General features: G+C 35.3%; 1 protein-coding gene across 1 annotated transcript; it reads left to right on the top strand.

Annotated features, from left to right (window-relative positions):
* Nucleotides 1-9,660: 9,660 nt before the first annotated feature.
* Nucleotides 9,661-11,610, top strand: LOC105172352 (putative O-methyltransferase 3). The gene is made up of 2 exons (XM_011093739.3): nt 9,661-10,583; nt 11,280-11,610. Exons 1-2 carry the CDS (start codon nt 9,807-9,809, stop codon nt 11,568-11,570), a joined length of 1,068 nt encoding a protein of 355 aa, XP_011092041.2. The 5' UTR covers nt 9,661-9,806; the 3' UTR covers nt 11,571-11,610.
* Nucleotides 11,611-16,719: the final 5,109 nt, after the last annotated feature.

Raw genomic sequence — 16,719 nt, 5'->3', positions numbered from 1 at the left:
CCATCAGCTAGTCTATGTGGGAAAGAGGGTAAAACTCTTTAGGGCATACTTTGTTAAGATCTCTAAAAATCAAACACATGCACCATTCGTTCTTGCTTGGGGACAAGTACAATATTTGACAACTACTCGGGAAATTAAATCTCCTTGATATGCCCGCAACAAAAAGCTTACTACTCATCCTAGAATACATTGTTCCTTCTAGGACCTAAATGTCTCTTTTCCTACTTTAGGAGGGAAAGATGGGTCTAGGTTCAAGTTGTGCATGGAAACACCGGGATTGATTCCTACCAAGTCACAGGCTAAAAGCGTCCATATTTTCCTGCAAGAAAGTGGTTAGTTGTCTTGCTAATTCAGGGCTGACCAGGGACCCGATCCAAGTGGAGTTGTCAGGCTCTTAAGATTAACTAGATACTCAACAACTGTTCTGTGGGCTGCACTCTATCAGGAATTTCATTTCCTTGTTTGTCATACTACGTAGGTTTTTACCTTTCTCCTAGCTGGAAGGAGAAAGGTGTATTTCCAGTTGTCTTCTTTTATAAATTCAACGTACCATTCCCGCGTTGTGTACTGATTGCCTATTACTTCCCTACTCATGCTCTAGTGGGGAATTTCAATTTCATTTGGTAGGTGGAGACTACAACCTGGACGGTGTTCAGATGGGGTCGCCTAGAATGGTGTTGTGAGGCTGAAGGCATGTTCACTATGAGGAAGCGGATCATCTTGGTCTTTCTGTTGGGCTCTACCCCTAAAGAGAGGGGAAGCAAGATCTGTCCCAGGGGATGTACCACCTCTCCTACAAAACTATATAAGGATGTGTCTACCGATTCTGGAGAGATATTTTGAGCTCCATTTCCATTTGCCGATAGGCTTCAAATTTGCAAAACTACTAGAATCCATAGAACTAAACAGTATAGTTAGCTAAAATAGCATAAAAACAAGAGCATCACTCTGTGATATGTGAACTCCCTATGTGTCAACAGTTCTAAAGTGGATCATAGGATCTCATGTCGGTACTTCGCAGTCAATTTCCATGAATGCTCTTGTAGCACAAGCACGTGAACATAACCCTTTTGGATTCCTCATCAATAGGTTCTCTTGCTATCATGTGGGTCACCTTTTTGGCAAGGATATTTTTTGGGCTTTGCTCCTCAACCAAAACTTTCTCCTTTTTGTGCTTCCTCCAAGAGGGGTCAGTTGTTTGCTCTTCGTTTCTACACGAGTCTCGATGGTGGGAGCACTCCTCCCTTTGCTCGTGCATTTGATCCTTATTGGCATAATCCCTAAGGTAGCCGGCCTAGATGAGGCATTCTATCACCTGTGTTAGCTGGCAACCTCTATTAGTATCGTACCCATATTCCTTGTGATATCTGTAGAAATATATAAATTTCGGAAGTTGTGGTCTTTCCTCTGCCTTTGGGTACTAAAGAGCAGGGAATCGATCTGTAGCCAGAGCATTTGTGTTGGGATGGTGATGAGCAGGGTGTGACGCTCATTTTTTAGATCGAAGAAATTGAACTATCCTTTAGGTTCCCCTCTATTTCTACAGGAGGAGTTGTCTTCATTGTCCCTCCTCCTATCGTAATGGTTGCCCTTCTTTATTGACTAGGCATCTTCTAAATTCATACAACTTTCTACCTGAGCTAGTAGGGCATGAATGTCGGAGACAGTCTTCTTGGCTAATGATTTAAAGAGAGGTTTCGGGAAAAATCCCTTTGGCATAGCATTAATTAGCACCTCCAGATAAATAGTTGGGACTTCTGAAATGGCATTGTTGAAACATTAGATATACGCCCTCAATGTCTTCTTTTCTTCCTACTTCACTCCAAATAGGGTGATGGCCGATTTTCAGTATTTCTTGTTGCTAGCAAAGTGGTATAGAAAAAGGGATCTAAATTCTGCAAAGGGATGTCTAGGTCTAGCTGGAAGCTGGTTGGACCATTTTTATGGAGAATAGGTTAGTGTAGTAAGAGATATGCAACATTTAACACCATCTGTATACCTATGCAGCTATGCTGCATTCTTAAATGTAAGAATGTGCTTTGCAGTGCCATTGTAAGCTTATGCAAGGACACCCTTAAATGAATATAGAGCTCTTTTGCCGTGATTCAACACTGAAGGGAACATAACGCTTAGAAGGTGGAACTTCCTTACCTCTTGTCTGAACTCCATCATCTTTTCCATAAGAGAGTGCCAATTCTTGTAGGCCTCTTACGTGGTTGCCCTATTGCTGGCAAGCTCAGCAGGTACAAGACCGTCTTGCTAGAGAACAATACAAACTTGTTCGCTCATTCCTTGATCACCTGGTGCTATGCTTCTCACCTACTGGGAGGATTATCCTATTCTGCTGGCTTGAGAACCTTGGAGGGTTAAGTTGATGGTTTCCACAATAAGCTGTAGGAGTTGCTCATAGAAGAGCGAGTTGGTGGCAACAATCAGAGCTATTGGGTTAAAACTCAGAGCGAGGGCATGGAGTTGCTCTAGTGGTTGCTTTGGAGGAGGAACAATGGAGACTTCTGCTGTAGGGAGGGAAGTGTTTCCCTCTAAAGATCCATTGTTACCTCCATTATCAAAAGTTATCATTTCTCACATCTATATCTCAAGTATTCCCGCGGATCGCCAATGATGGTACCAAGATCCAGCCAGACCATAAGAATCAAAGGATCCTTAAGAATAATAGTAAGATTAACAGGGAACTGACCTGCAAACCAGAGGTCAAACACTGATGTTTAAGTCAGCAAGGGTTTACTGTAGAAATAAAAAGGGAAAAACTCGAGATGGTTTCAGAACCATGGTTGAATATGATGACACTGTCAGATAATTTGTGTGAAATGCAAAAAATAATCTAAAAGTAGCTTGAAAACTGAGAGAGAATGAGAGTGTAAGTATGAGAGAACGTGTTATCAGAATGACTGCATAATGCCTCAATTTATTGGCATCCATAAAACACCTCGAAATATAGTTGGAGTGAATTCGGTGATGTTGGATAGCTGTACATGTATTTAAATAACAAAAAAAAAATAATTAGAATTTAGACTTATCTAGACGAAGATATACTTTGATTAGATCTTGCCCCATCTATCTGCGTATCAAGGGATTTAGTTACTTCATGATCAAAGAGTCAATTCTCGCCAGGTCTCTTGGAATATGTTCGAAGGTGTCAGCAACCTGCATGATATATATATCAAACTTATTGTATTCTCACTCATCTTGCTAAATTGAGCTCATTTTTTAGGCCTACCAAATTAGTAAGGAGAAAGCCAGTTATGGACTTTGTTACCTTTACTACAAAAAAATTATTTTATTGGAACGAATTTTGTAATGATAATTTTATTAATTTCAAACGACATTTTTAATTTGTAACAGCTTTTGTTACGAATAGCCCTACCGCGGCTAAATCGGGCGTTACAGATTACTTGTAACGGTTGACAGAAAGTCGTTACTATTTGTAATGATCTTTGTACCGGTGCTATAGGCCGTTACAAATCTATCACGTGAAAAAAACATGAATTGCAAACTGCTTTTGTAACGACTCAGTAGAATTTGATTTAATTGTTATTGCAATGGCCTTTGTAATATATTTAGGTGTAGTTGCGCACGATATTTGGATCGATTTTTGTAATACTCTTTGTAACGATTTTGAATTATATTGTATCTATTTTTGTTACTGTATTTGTTACTGTTTTTTGCACTGCTATAATAACGATTTTTAGAATGGCCAAGTTCGAAATTGATGACTGTTTTTGGCACAGTCTTTGTAATGGCCTTATAATTTTATCTGTTCTTGGTGTATTACAAAAGCTGTTACAAATGCAGTTACAAAAATTATTATTATTTAATATATTTTAATATTTATTTTATTTAATATATGTTAATATTTATTTTTTTGTGAAAATAAATAAATAAATTTATATAAATAATACATAATATAATAAAAAAAATAATAATTTAATTAAAAAAGTAAAAATATTATTATAAAATTGTACTTTTATAAAATACAAAAAAAATCCTTATCTCAATTATTATCCCCTGTGGCGCGCGTGTTCATCGTCAGGTACCGAGAGATCAACTGGAGGCTCAAATGCTAGATGATCAGGCCAGTTAAGATCGATGCTTCTAACGTACCGCTCGAGAGCCAATACTCGATCATCAAGGTCAAGGTGCTGCGGTTGTGGTGGTGAGGGCGATGGAGGAGTGGAACGACTGGGCTGTGATGGTCCAGCAACCGAGTGGTGGGCCTCGGAGCCGAGATCGAATACTCGGCCCCTCTTTCGACTACCAGCTGCTGACAGCCAGACCTGCTGCTCGTTTAGGGCCACGGAGCCTTGAGACGACAATGAAGGTTCTTCATTATTGTTATGTTGTTTCTACCATTCCTCCATCATGATCAAGGACATCTCCTACGAATATGTTAAATAATTAGATTAAAAAAATAATTAAAATTAAAAGAATAAATTACGTCAATTACTTACTGTGACCTCCTCTGCCCTCGGGCTGCTCCATTGGCGGTTCTTCTTCTTCTTGTAGACCTTCTCGGACACTTCCATCTAATCCACCGGGCATGCGAGTTATGTCTCTTGTTAAAAAATGATTTTAAAAATGACTAGAACTATAAAAAATTAAATAAAATTATTAATATAAGTTAAAATACTTACCATCTTGCACTTGTACGCCCCAACGGATGACGACCCCTGGCGGTAACGATCGCAATTGCTTCGGTTTGGTTGCCCGATTGACTTTATTCTTGGCCGACTGTACCTTGAATTTTAGGCTCGACCAGAACACAATGAGCTGGCATCAGATCTCTTCGGCCAGCCACAACAGTAAGGCTAACTGGTTCCGGGCGTCAGCGAACCACTTCCTAAGGAACTTTCTTGCCCGCGACTTAATGAATTTGAATATCGACTGTCGTCGTAGTCCCACCAATACGGCATCTGAAAATTTTACAAATTAAAAAAAACATAAATGTATAATTAAAAAATATAAATATTATTAAAAATTAAATAATATTATTTTTACCTTCAGTTTTTGGAATCAGAATAAATGGTGCTCTTGTGAGATCTGCGATATGTTGGCTTAGAACTGTAGATAATGCCCTTTGATCGCAGCATTGAAGGCAGTGTGAAAATCTCGGTCGGTCTTGAAAATAATAATTAAATATTAAAATCAATTCAAAAATAAAAAATTATAAAATAATTGAGTAAATTCTTATACATACCTCGCATTTCGCATGCTGATGTAATGCCTCTAGGCCACGGGGAGAACTAGTGGCGCTGGTGTTGGTGCATCCCATGTGCATGACATCAAGGTTATGTCAGATTAGATGCGCTGCCCAATATGGAAGATCCCAAAAGATGCTTTTCTTCGTTCACTTGTGGTTGCTACCATAATTGGAAGGGAGTATCACAGCATTTCAACTGCAGGACTAATTTCTGCAACCCAATCCAGGATCTAATATTCTATCAGCCTCGGACGTGCAATCTTATACTCGACACGATTTTTTATGAAGGCTTTCTTGTTCCTTTGGTGGGGATGGTGCTCAACGAGACACTATCTGGTGCAGTCAAAGTAGCACGCCTTCCTACCGTGCTGCAGATGGAATGCCTGTATGTCATTCATACAAATCAGACAACCCATAACACCGGTGGTACTCCACCCAGACGCCATCGCATAGGCGAGTAGGTTGTTCACAGTCCACATCAATGCTGCCTGCATGATGAATGCATTGTCCGTGGCATTGTTGTATGTGCGAATACCCACATGCCACAACTGCGGCAGCTCTTCGATCAACGATTCCAGGTACACATCGATCAGACGCTTTGGATTAGAAGGGCCAGGGATCACCATCGTCAATAACATATACTCAAAACTTATGCACATACCAAGGGGGAGATTGTATGGTGAAATGATAATGGGCTAACATGAATAAGTATGGTTGTACTGACTGTAAAAGGCCCAATCGAACATTATGCAGCTCTTCTGCAAAATCGGAATACGTCCGATCAAAATGCTTCCAAGCCTCGGTATCGGATGGATGACACATTAACCCCTCCTCCATTTGATGTGTGGCATGCCACGTCATATGCTCGCAGTTGCCCTCGAAGAATACAACCTCTGCAGGTGGGGACTAAGCGATAGGTACCTAAGGAAGGCATACAGGGACTTCTTGCAGCATGGGTCCCGCACTCGGGTCGGTTTGTATGTATCTTCTTCACAAAATTTGCAATACTCCAAGTCGATATTGTCTTTCCACTACAACATACAGTTATTTTCACACGTATCAATTTTCTCAACGGGTAACCCAAATCCTTTATCGACTTTTATCGTGCTGTAGTAATCTCTTGACAAGGTGTGACCCCGAGAGCAATATATTATTAGCCCACTAGGATACTCGATCATATGATCGCTCAGAAATATGGCGTTTGCCTTGATATCCACCCACAACAGCAAATGCTAATTAAGATTGTGTGCAACTGTTTTACAATGGCTGGTCAGCAGCATGTACTATATTGAAAAAACGATTTGCCAACCCTGACTCATAATCGTAGGGGCCACCGCCATCATAATATAAAGTAGGACCGGCACCAACAAGGTAAGACCTTGTATCACATTAGGCACACACATCGTGAGAAAAGGAAAATAACTCGGCTCGGCTGCATAAGAAAACCATTCTCTGCGCCCAATATGAATAATTACCCTCGACATGGGAGCTGGGGTTTGCTCCTCCGGTACTAGAGGGACAGTCATAGCCTCAAAGCATTCCTGCACCATCTCCTCATCATGAGAAATCCCATTATAATATTCTAGCATAAAACCCTAGCATACACAAGTGATAACTGAATTGGGTGTTCTGAACTTTGTGTTTTTGTATTTTCGGCAAGGGCACCTAATTTTGTCTCCATCCATATGTCCATGCTGACCAAAGTCCATTCTATGAAAGTTTTGAGCCCATTCTCAAACTTCAGTGTAAGACCTGCCTTCCTTGGGAGGTTCTTATTATACATTAATCTCTTAAATTCTCATAATATGATGATATATATGTTCCTATATTCACACGTATATATATATATATAATTATTTTTTTAATTTGACGACCTATTAATTTATAAATATTACACTACACTATTTAGGAGAATACATATAATTAATATGATATAAAATTAATAAAAATTATAAAACTAAAATAAGTAAACTACAACTATTTAATTAAATATAATAAAGTATTAAATTAGTCTCTATTACCTAGTCAACCAACTTAAGTGATGATTAGTACTAGTTGACGGTCCAAACTTCGAGTAATAATCTACAAGCTAATCAAATGCACGAAAATCAAAGTGTTGAGAGTATGTGTGGTTAGTATGAATTTCTACAACAAATGAAATGAAATGAAAACAACTTGCACATATATAGAATTTTTTTTTTATAGCAACTTTTGCAACGGCCTTTGGAACTCTTAATATAGCCGTTAGAAAATAGTAGCCGTTGTTTGTAACGGATTTTATAACAACCATTACAAAAAACCGTCTCTAATGTCATAATTTTTGTAACACTGTCTTTCTGTATATTTTCTTGCAGTTTTTTCCACTGCCATTGTAACGACTCCTTATTTCACTAAAAAGCCATTAAAAAAATAATGAGCCGTTACAAAAATCATAGCAAATTAGCAACGGCCAATAGATTGTAACAGTTTTAGGCACTTAGAAAATTTGTAATGGCTACTGTAACGGTTTTGGCCGTTACAAAATAAATACATTTTCATCACTCCTTCGATGACATTAGGCACATGCAATCCATTACAAAAATGTTCTAAAGGCCGTGTGTATTGTAACTGCCATATGACTGTTACAGAAAAGCCACTACAAATCCTGATATTTTTTATAATGCTTGTTCATGGGTCAATAGGCCTTATTCTTCGGCTTTTTTAGAAAATATATTTGAGAGAATATCAATCATGTTAACTGACCAATTCATCTAAAAATTTAAATTATTAAAGAGAAAAAAAAGATTTAGATAATATTAATATCTTTATCAATCAAACACACTATTTCAAATTATTCCAATCAACATCTAATACCAACAACTTTCTATCGCATTTGTAAAAGGCTCTTACGTGAAGCAAAATTGCAGATATGGCCAATTATCAGAACATTGTCTTATAAAAGAACGTGGTCCAAGTTTCAGTTCACGGGATTACATATCACACCAAGAAATTGGTGGCAATTATTACTACCCAACAACTTAATTTTGCTTAATTCAACTAATAAGAAGTTCAAATCAAGAAGAAGCTTATTGTTTAGTAAACTTAGCGCCTGAGGCAAATTGATAGCGTTCTTCTTCTTCTTCTTCTCCTCCTCACGCAACTACGTAAGGTAATTACATTAATGGAATATAGTTTGGTAGTATGTTCCCTCCTCTCCTACTGATAACCGGATTTAGTTTTCCATTTCTACCTACTCCTGCTGCATCACTTGTTTTTTTTAATATATATGCATAACGTGTATAAGAATTACATCATCAATTTTATTTTAAAAAGAACATATTATCATAAATCGATGTCTATATAATTAAATCGTATATTTTAATATATATTTTAAACAAATTATTGCTAAATTTGTTTATCCCTTTATAGATACAAAAAATATGTAAAAATATTAAATGAGGGGTAAAATTAAAGCTATTTCTTCATGTAATTTTTTTTTTCTAAATCAGCTTATTAATTTCATCCGAACCCTAATGGAAGGAAGTTAAGGGTAAATGAAAGTTTTGTTAGGGGTATAAGTATAATTTTAAATTTTTTTTTGAAGGAAATATAATATCATATTTTCATACGGAGTCTAAGTATAATTATCCTATACAGGTACGAAATTAAGCCCTGTTGAGTCGCGACGACCGACAGGATTTAGCTTCAAATATGATGGAGCATTAATTAGCAGGTATTGATGAAATAATTATAGTCAATAAATAGTTTAATTTGAATGTCACATTGCGATTTTCTGAAAATAATTAATATGAAAAGTAGTTCCTAGCCGCAAGAATTACTATATAAACAATATCGAACAATGTTGATGTAACAACAATTTACCAGTACTGAGAACTTTGTGGCCTTTTGATTGTCAAGTCATAGTCGTAAGAATTAATTGTATTTTTGGTTCGACGATTGCACAGTTAATTATAAAATATTTTTTTTATGATAGAATTAATTTGGAATAATTGATTTTAGAAGAAATGATTATAGTGTTTAGAGTGTTTTAGTCCCATAAGATGGGGTTCAACATTTTTAGTCATTTGCTTTATGGAATTTTTTAAATAGTCTTAAAATTGAGAAAATTCGATATATTTAGTACTATGCTTTACGAAATTTTCAAAATGATCCAAAAATTGAAAAAAACTTAACATATTTAATTTTCATAAATCCTATAAAATAGAGGATTAAAATCGGTAAAAAGATAGATATTTATACTCAAAATCGTTGGTTGACCTGCTAAATCACAGGGTGAAACAAACACTTTATATCACTATATTTTATATTTAATTTATAAAGCAATTGCGTACTAATCTAAAACTTTGTTAAATTTAATATTTATCTAAATGAATTGATTTAATTTTGATAGGGCTAATCATATTTTCTGGCTTGGCCATTGATCCTATATATATATATACATATGTATATTACAAGAAGAACATATGACAAATTAAAACATACAATATCACATTGTCCATTACTTTCGTTAAGCCAACTCTCCCTGAACATATTTGCAGACCATAACATATTCATACATCGCTCACATTTGAACTCAGGAATCCAAGACATGGCGATGGTTAACCAAAAGCAAAATCTTGAGGTACTTGAAGCTGAAGCTCACATTTGGAATCAGGTGTTCAACTACATAAACTCCATGTCACTGAAATGTGCAACTGAGCTTGGCATCCCTGACGTCATCCACAAGCATGGCGGCCCGATGACCCTGACTGAACTGCTAGATGCTCTCCCGGCTGTCGACAAAGCCAAAGCCAATTGCATGTACCGTCTCATGCGAACCCTCGTGCACTCTGGCTTCTTTGTATTAGAAAAACTCAATTCGTCTAATGAGGAGGGCTATTCGCTTACGCCTGCTCCACGTCTTTTGGTCGGAGATCGCCCCATGAGCATGAAACCCTTTGTAATTTCCCAAATTGATCCCATCCTTACTGAGTCGATGCACCATTTGGGTAGATGGTTCCAAACTACTCATGACCGCACGACGTTTCATACTGCCAATAACGGAACGTCGTTCTGGGAGCAGAAAGAGCGGAACCCGAGGTTTAGCCATTTGTTTGATCAAGGCATGGAAAGTGATACTCCAATGGTGGCCAGCGTCATTACTAGAGATTGTAGGCAAGTGTTTGAGGGTTTGGATTCCGTCGTGGATGTAGGCGGAGGCACTGGAACTTTGGCCAAGGCCATAGCCGAGGCGTTCCCTCAAATTCATTGTACAGTGCTTGATCTACCACATATTGTTGCGGGATTGGAGGGGAGAAGGAACTTGAAGTATATTGAGGGAAATATGTTCGACTATATTCCCCCATCAGATGCAGTTGTGCTCAAGGTAAACTCGCATGATCAATTTTCATATATTCATAAAGGGGTTTAATGCAATTTATCTTAATATTGTAAATCAACAAATTACCCTTTATGAAAAAATAATTCACAAGGGGTTTGCTTGCATTTTTTTCATTTCTAAAGGGTAAATTGTGCTTTATTTGGTGAAATACCACTTTTCATCCTATAACGGGCTTTCACACTTTTGGTCTCACTGAGTACGCGCAGAAATCTCACTTTTGGTTATATAATTTTTTCAAAAAATAATACTTTTGGTCCCATGTCACATTTCGATTATATATTTAACGAAAAAGGTCCCATGTCACTTTTTGCTCACATCGCATATCGCCATTGGATAAATTGTATTTTTTCTTATATAGGTTATATAGTACAAATATGCGAGTTTAATGCAATTTACCTCCTATAATCTTACAAATGAGCAAATTACCTCTTTATGATTAAAAAAAATAAATAATTGAGCCCCTCTTTTTTTTTAAAAATAAAATAATTTACCTCTCTATTTAAGGAGGTATATTGTTTCATTTAAAAAAATATAGAGGATATATTGCTATATTTTAAAAAATACATGGAGAAAAATTACAATTTTTTTTCACAAAAAGATAATTTACTCATTTACAATATCTCGAGACTGCTTGTATTTTTTCCTGTATAATATTCTCGACCAATAATTTGAAATGGACAGTGGTTACTTCATGATTGGAGCGATGAGGAAAGTGTCAAGATACTGAAGAAATGTAAAGAAGCAGTAACGAGCAATGGAAAGAGAGGGAAGGTGATAATCATCGAGATGGTGGTGAAGGAGAATGAATCAGTTGAAACTCAACTCCTCCTTGACATGCTCATGATGGCTTTAGTTGGAGGAAAAGAAAGAACGGAAAAAGAATGGGCAGATCTCATTTCTGACGCTGGCTTTAGTGGTTATAGGATTTATCCTGTTTTGCCATTGAGATCTATCATCGAGATATATCCTTAATTATATATATATATATATATATATTTTTGATTGATGGTAATTGAAATATGTTGTGTAAACAATTATAGATATTAATAAAGAATTCTACTACAAGAAAAAAGGATAAAATACATAAAACTTCCCTTTGTTTTAAAAAGTCTGCAAAAATATCTACTTGTTACGAGAATAGGTTAAAAGCTCCTCTGTGTTTTGTAAAACTCAACTCTATCGCCCCCTCTATATTAAATCCAACTAACGGTGTTTTTTTAGAAAATAACCATTATACCCTTACTTGATATATATTATTTCTTATTCTAATGACTGTTGGATCTTTTTTGATCAAATACTGATCGTTAGATCTAATTAATTAATCTCAACCGTTAGATTTTAAAAAATAATTTAAAATTAAAAAATATATTATTATTACATATAAATAAAAAATATATTATTATTACACCCCACCCCCACTGCCTCCTCCTTGCGAATCGAATGAGCCCCTTCCCACCGATTTTCATCAACTCTATGCATAGATCTCAATTTTCTAATCGCCGACCACCACCAATCGTTCGCCTTATGATTTTTTTAATTTTAATTAATTTTAATTGTATTAATTAAAATATATTTTAGTTAATTAAGAATATTTTAAATAATTATAATAATTAAATAGTTTAACTGATTAAGAATAATTATAATGATAATTATTGTAATTAAATATATATATATATTTATATTAATTAAAATAATTTAGATTTAACAATTAAAAAATATAAAATTTTTTGAATTTAAATATAATTTAATTTAATATTTATTATTAAATAAATTAATTTAATGTGGTCAAATTTAATACTTATTTTTGAGGGTGAGAAATGGCAAAAATAAGAAACAAAACAAGCCAAAAAGCCCTTTGTATATCTATAGACCCTTAAAGGGGTATTTTAGTGCAAAATATCATTAAATATGGACTTAAATCGTAGAAAATGATTGTTATACGCACCAGACGTGCGTATCTTCCACTTCCCGTTAGTTGTTAACAGAATGTGGGTTTTTTGCTAACTAAAACAAAATAGGAGGGGGATTTTAGCCTATTCTCAAAATAAGAGGGTGTTTTTTGCAGACTTTGCAAAACACAGGGAGATTTTATGCATTTAGTTCAAAAAAGAATACAATGTATTTACCTGGCATCAAATGTGTAATCTCCTGTCTTGTTGAGTAATAGTCAATATGTATATTTTAGGGAAAATTGCATAAAAAATCCCCCTGTATTTAGCTAAAAATCCCCTGTGCTAAAAGAATAGGTAAAACAAACCCTATGTTTTCCAAAGTGTTGCATACTCTCCTATGCCGTTAGTTAAACCCTAACAGCGTTAAATTTTTGCTGAATTGATCGTTATACCCTTCTTATAACTAACGTTGATCTTTGAATGTAAAAAATAAATGGTCTAGATCTTAAGTAATTTTGAATATATTTTTCATTTATATATACATTATATACAATGTATATACTATTTCTCATAAATCTTCTCTCTAAGATTCCAGCATCGTCTGAAAGAATTTTCGGTCATTGCTTATACCATTCGAATCCTCTCCTTAAGGTGAACATATTCATACCATCAATTTGAATTTTTATTGATCGTAGAGAGTTGGCTCCAAGCACGACCGTCAAAACTTCTTGGCTTCGATTCGTCGTCGTCCGAATGAATTTCGGCCTGGGACCACCACCACTAGACTCGCCTCAACCTGAAGATTAGAAAGGGACCAAACTTGATCATTTCATCAAATTTTTACTGAGATCCAAAAATTTTGAATTTTTGGACGAATGGACACTATTGTGAAGTTCATGGCCTCGATTCGCTGTCGTATAAACGAATCACGGTGTGAGACTACCATCGTTCGACTCCTTTTGTCCAAACGATTCCAACAAGGTCAAGCTTGCCCAATTTTCATCACCACCGACGACTCATCAGCGACAGAGAAGACGGGGGAAAGAAGAGAGATAAACAAAAATTAAGTAAAATAATAAAAAATACTAAATGTTTAATTTAAATATATATTAATAAAATTTAAATGTAATATTTTACCTAAGTTAAAGAAATTGATATAATTTTGAAGTATTTTTATATTTATTTAGTATATTCTATAAATAAATAATAAAATATATTTAAATTAAGTAATAATTTAGTAAAAGTATATAATTTAATAAAATTTAAAAATAATAAAAACTATTAAATGTTTAATTTAATTATATATTCATGTAGCCATGACCGAAGGTCATGGAGGATCGAAGAAAATTTTAAAAAATTTAAATCCAGCCATGAGGCAGTAGGAAGAACCGACCATGTAGGCGGAATGCACGACAGTAAAAAATAAATCCGACCATGTAGGCAGAGTGTACAAAAACAAAAGATAAATCCGACCATGTAGGCGGTAGAAAAAACCGGCCATTCAGGCGGAATGCATCGAAAAGAATATTTTTTATTATGATAAATATAAAGAGAAACGAATATCATAAGGAAAGACTAAGTTGGGAACCTTTTTACGTTGGTTTAAACTAATATGTATGAATTTTGGTCAGAAAATACCACACTAAAGCCCAAAATCAACGCCAAAAATCGGCAAAACCGGGCAGTAATGGCAATGCCGACCTCATTCATACCCATAATTTAAACCTACGACCCAGAGAGCCTTATCATTAAGTTCCTTCAATTTCTCCTTATCTTTATCAGTAATGAAAAATACTCTTTATATATATATATACACACATCTATATAGCCATGCTATCTCTGTTATAGTTGAATAATTCAGCAGCAGCAATTTAGCCTTGCATTAGGCTAACAAAAACAGAAACAAGAATGGAAATAACGAATGCAGAAAGTTAAATAAGAGAACTCACAGGTGGTTTCTTCTATGCCAAATGGAAGTTTTTATAACTAAGGGAAAAGAAAGAAATTGCAAGTGCAAATGCCTCAGCTTCAACACATGAAGGCTTCCGAGGGCTTACAGAAAAAGGGGGGAGAAGGTTATATATTTACAACCAGTGGGTTCGGACTTGAAATCAATTCTTCACGTCCGCATGGCCTCCATCTGCCAACTGCCCTCTCATTTTCGACACGTGTCATTTGGTCAATTTTTGTTGACTTGCCCTGCTGTCACTTCATTTCTTCATGAGTCTGGAGAAGCTACTTCCTTCTGACTCTGATCCCGATTGCTTGTGATCCTCTTTGTCTTCAGATGATTTTGAAATGTCCATTTTTTATTTTCCTTTTAGTGTCTCCCGGATTCCTTTAAAAAGATTATCAAGAAATTCTTCTTGAGAAAATTCCTCAAATGGATTTTGAGCTTCCCCAGCAAGACAAGAAAATTTATTTTTTCCATTTTTGCTTGAGGTCTCCATGGGAGAAGCAATTCCCGAAAGATTCTTTTTCAAATCATTTCGTATTTGCTTGAGGTATATTCCTCAATCATCTGAACTTTCGTGATTACCCCTTCTTATTCAGAATTCTCTGGGAGATATGCTCAAAAGGATTAGGTGCCTGATTTTCTTCCTTTTCTGCAAGAACTTTATATTCTGGTAATTTTTCCTCCATCTCATTGATGATTTCTTGACCATAGTATTTCTTGGTCTCGGGATCAATTTGCATTAGCTTGTTCCAGAATTTCGAACAAAACCTCCTTTTTATGCACGGGATTTTCTGTAGGGTAATTCCTACCTCTGGCAGCCATTTCCAAATCCATGGGATAGAGAATTCAGTAAAAAAATAGAGTGAAGCCATTCCTTCTATCCATTTCTTTGATTTTTCTACTTATATTATTTTTGGCGAATAATTTAGCCATTCTGTATAATATTCCTGGAAGATTTCAGGAAGAATAGTAATTCATGGGCCGAAGCTTATCCACCATTGGAATACCCAATTTGGTATCTCTTGTTGAAAAACTAGTGGACAAATTTTGAAAAACTATGTATGTTTTCTTTTATAATTTTCATAAAAAAAAGCCTTATTGAATACCTCAACATAATCCCAGTAGTTAAATTTTATTATATTTTTTAACTATGAGTGAAAGTATTCTTTTTTCCCTAATGGGTTAATTCCCCATTCAACAGCAGTGATAAATTTTTTAATTACTGCTTTGGAATAATTAAATTCTTTTCCATTACTGGAAAATGTGTGATTAATTTCAACACTTTGAGTAGCTTTAAGGATATGTTCGTAATGTGCCCTAGGCTTATATGACCCTGCTGGAAAAGATGCAACATTAAGATACCTTTTCATTAGATACCATGGATCATTTTCCCACCTCAAATCATCATTTTCAAGGAATAATTATCTCGTTGTGTTCACTAAATTTGTAATTAACCAATTCATCTTCATCTTCCTGCACCATTTTTTCATAAGAGGCTGATGATTCATCAGTCGTTAATTTTTTATGTTCCTTTTTAAATTCAAGGAACTGTCTGAAGAGTTCATTCTCTTCTTCAGGGATGTTATTAAATTTTCCTATTCCTGAAATATTTTCTCTTACTAAGGCTCTATTCCCATGCCTGACAATATCACCGGCTCGGAACCTACCTCCTCTCTAATTAGAGGAGGAATTTCTTCCTCTTCCCCTCTGGGGGAGCATTCCTGAAAAATAAAAATGATTCATTAGCCAGCATAGAGACCAGCAATTTGCTAATGCTATAGCAAATTTGCTATTCAAAATTGCTTAATACGATTTTCTGCAGTGACATTTGCATTTGAAAATTGTATGAGAATTTCAGAAATTACTTCTTTGACTTTATCAATTTGTTTTTTGATTATTTTTTGAATTCTTTTTAATCTTGTCTTGTATTCAATTGGTTCATCCCAAAATTTCCATTGGTAAATAGGCCAATGGACTCCGTTCATAAAATATCTTTCTCCTATGACCATTTCTTCAATCCAACCATTTGGGACTGTTGAGGAAATATTCATTCCTCTAAACATTTCACTTCCAAATTCATCCAGATTTATTTCCATTAATATATTCTCTTGATAGGAAGTCAGGGAGACTATTTGTCTCTCCTTTAATATATTCAATAGAGAAATTGAATGGGGCAAGATGTGCTTGCCATCTAGCAAACATTTGCTTAGAAACATCATGTTTAAAATCTTTATGAAACATAAATTTAGCAGCAGAACAATCTATCCTAATT

Source organism: Sesamum indicum, linkage group LG10, assembly GCF_026168435.1.
Source record: "Sesamum indicum cultivar Baizhima isolate 11 linkage group LG10, ASM2616843v1, whole genome shotgun sequence".
Lineage (NCBI taxonomy): Eukaryota > Viridiplantae > Streptophyta > Magnoliopsida > Lamiales > Pedaliaceae > Sesamum > Sesamum indicum.
This window is presented reverse-complemented; position numbering and strand designations above follow the sequence as displayed.

Excerpts from the sequence above, each read along its gene's own strand:
- LOC105172352 (XM_011093739.3), top strand. The coding sequence starts at position 9,807 with ATGGCGATGGTTAACCAAAAGCAAAATCTTGAGGTACTTGAAGCTGAA. Across the intron at positions 10,584-11,279 it reads CAGATGCAGTTGTGCTCAAG|TGGTTACTTCATGATTGGAG; the intron begins GTAAACTCGCAT and ends TGAAATGGACAG.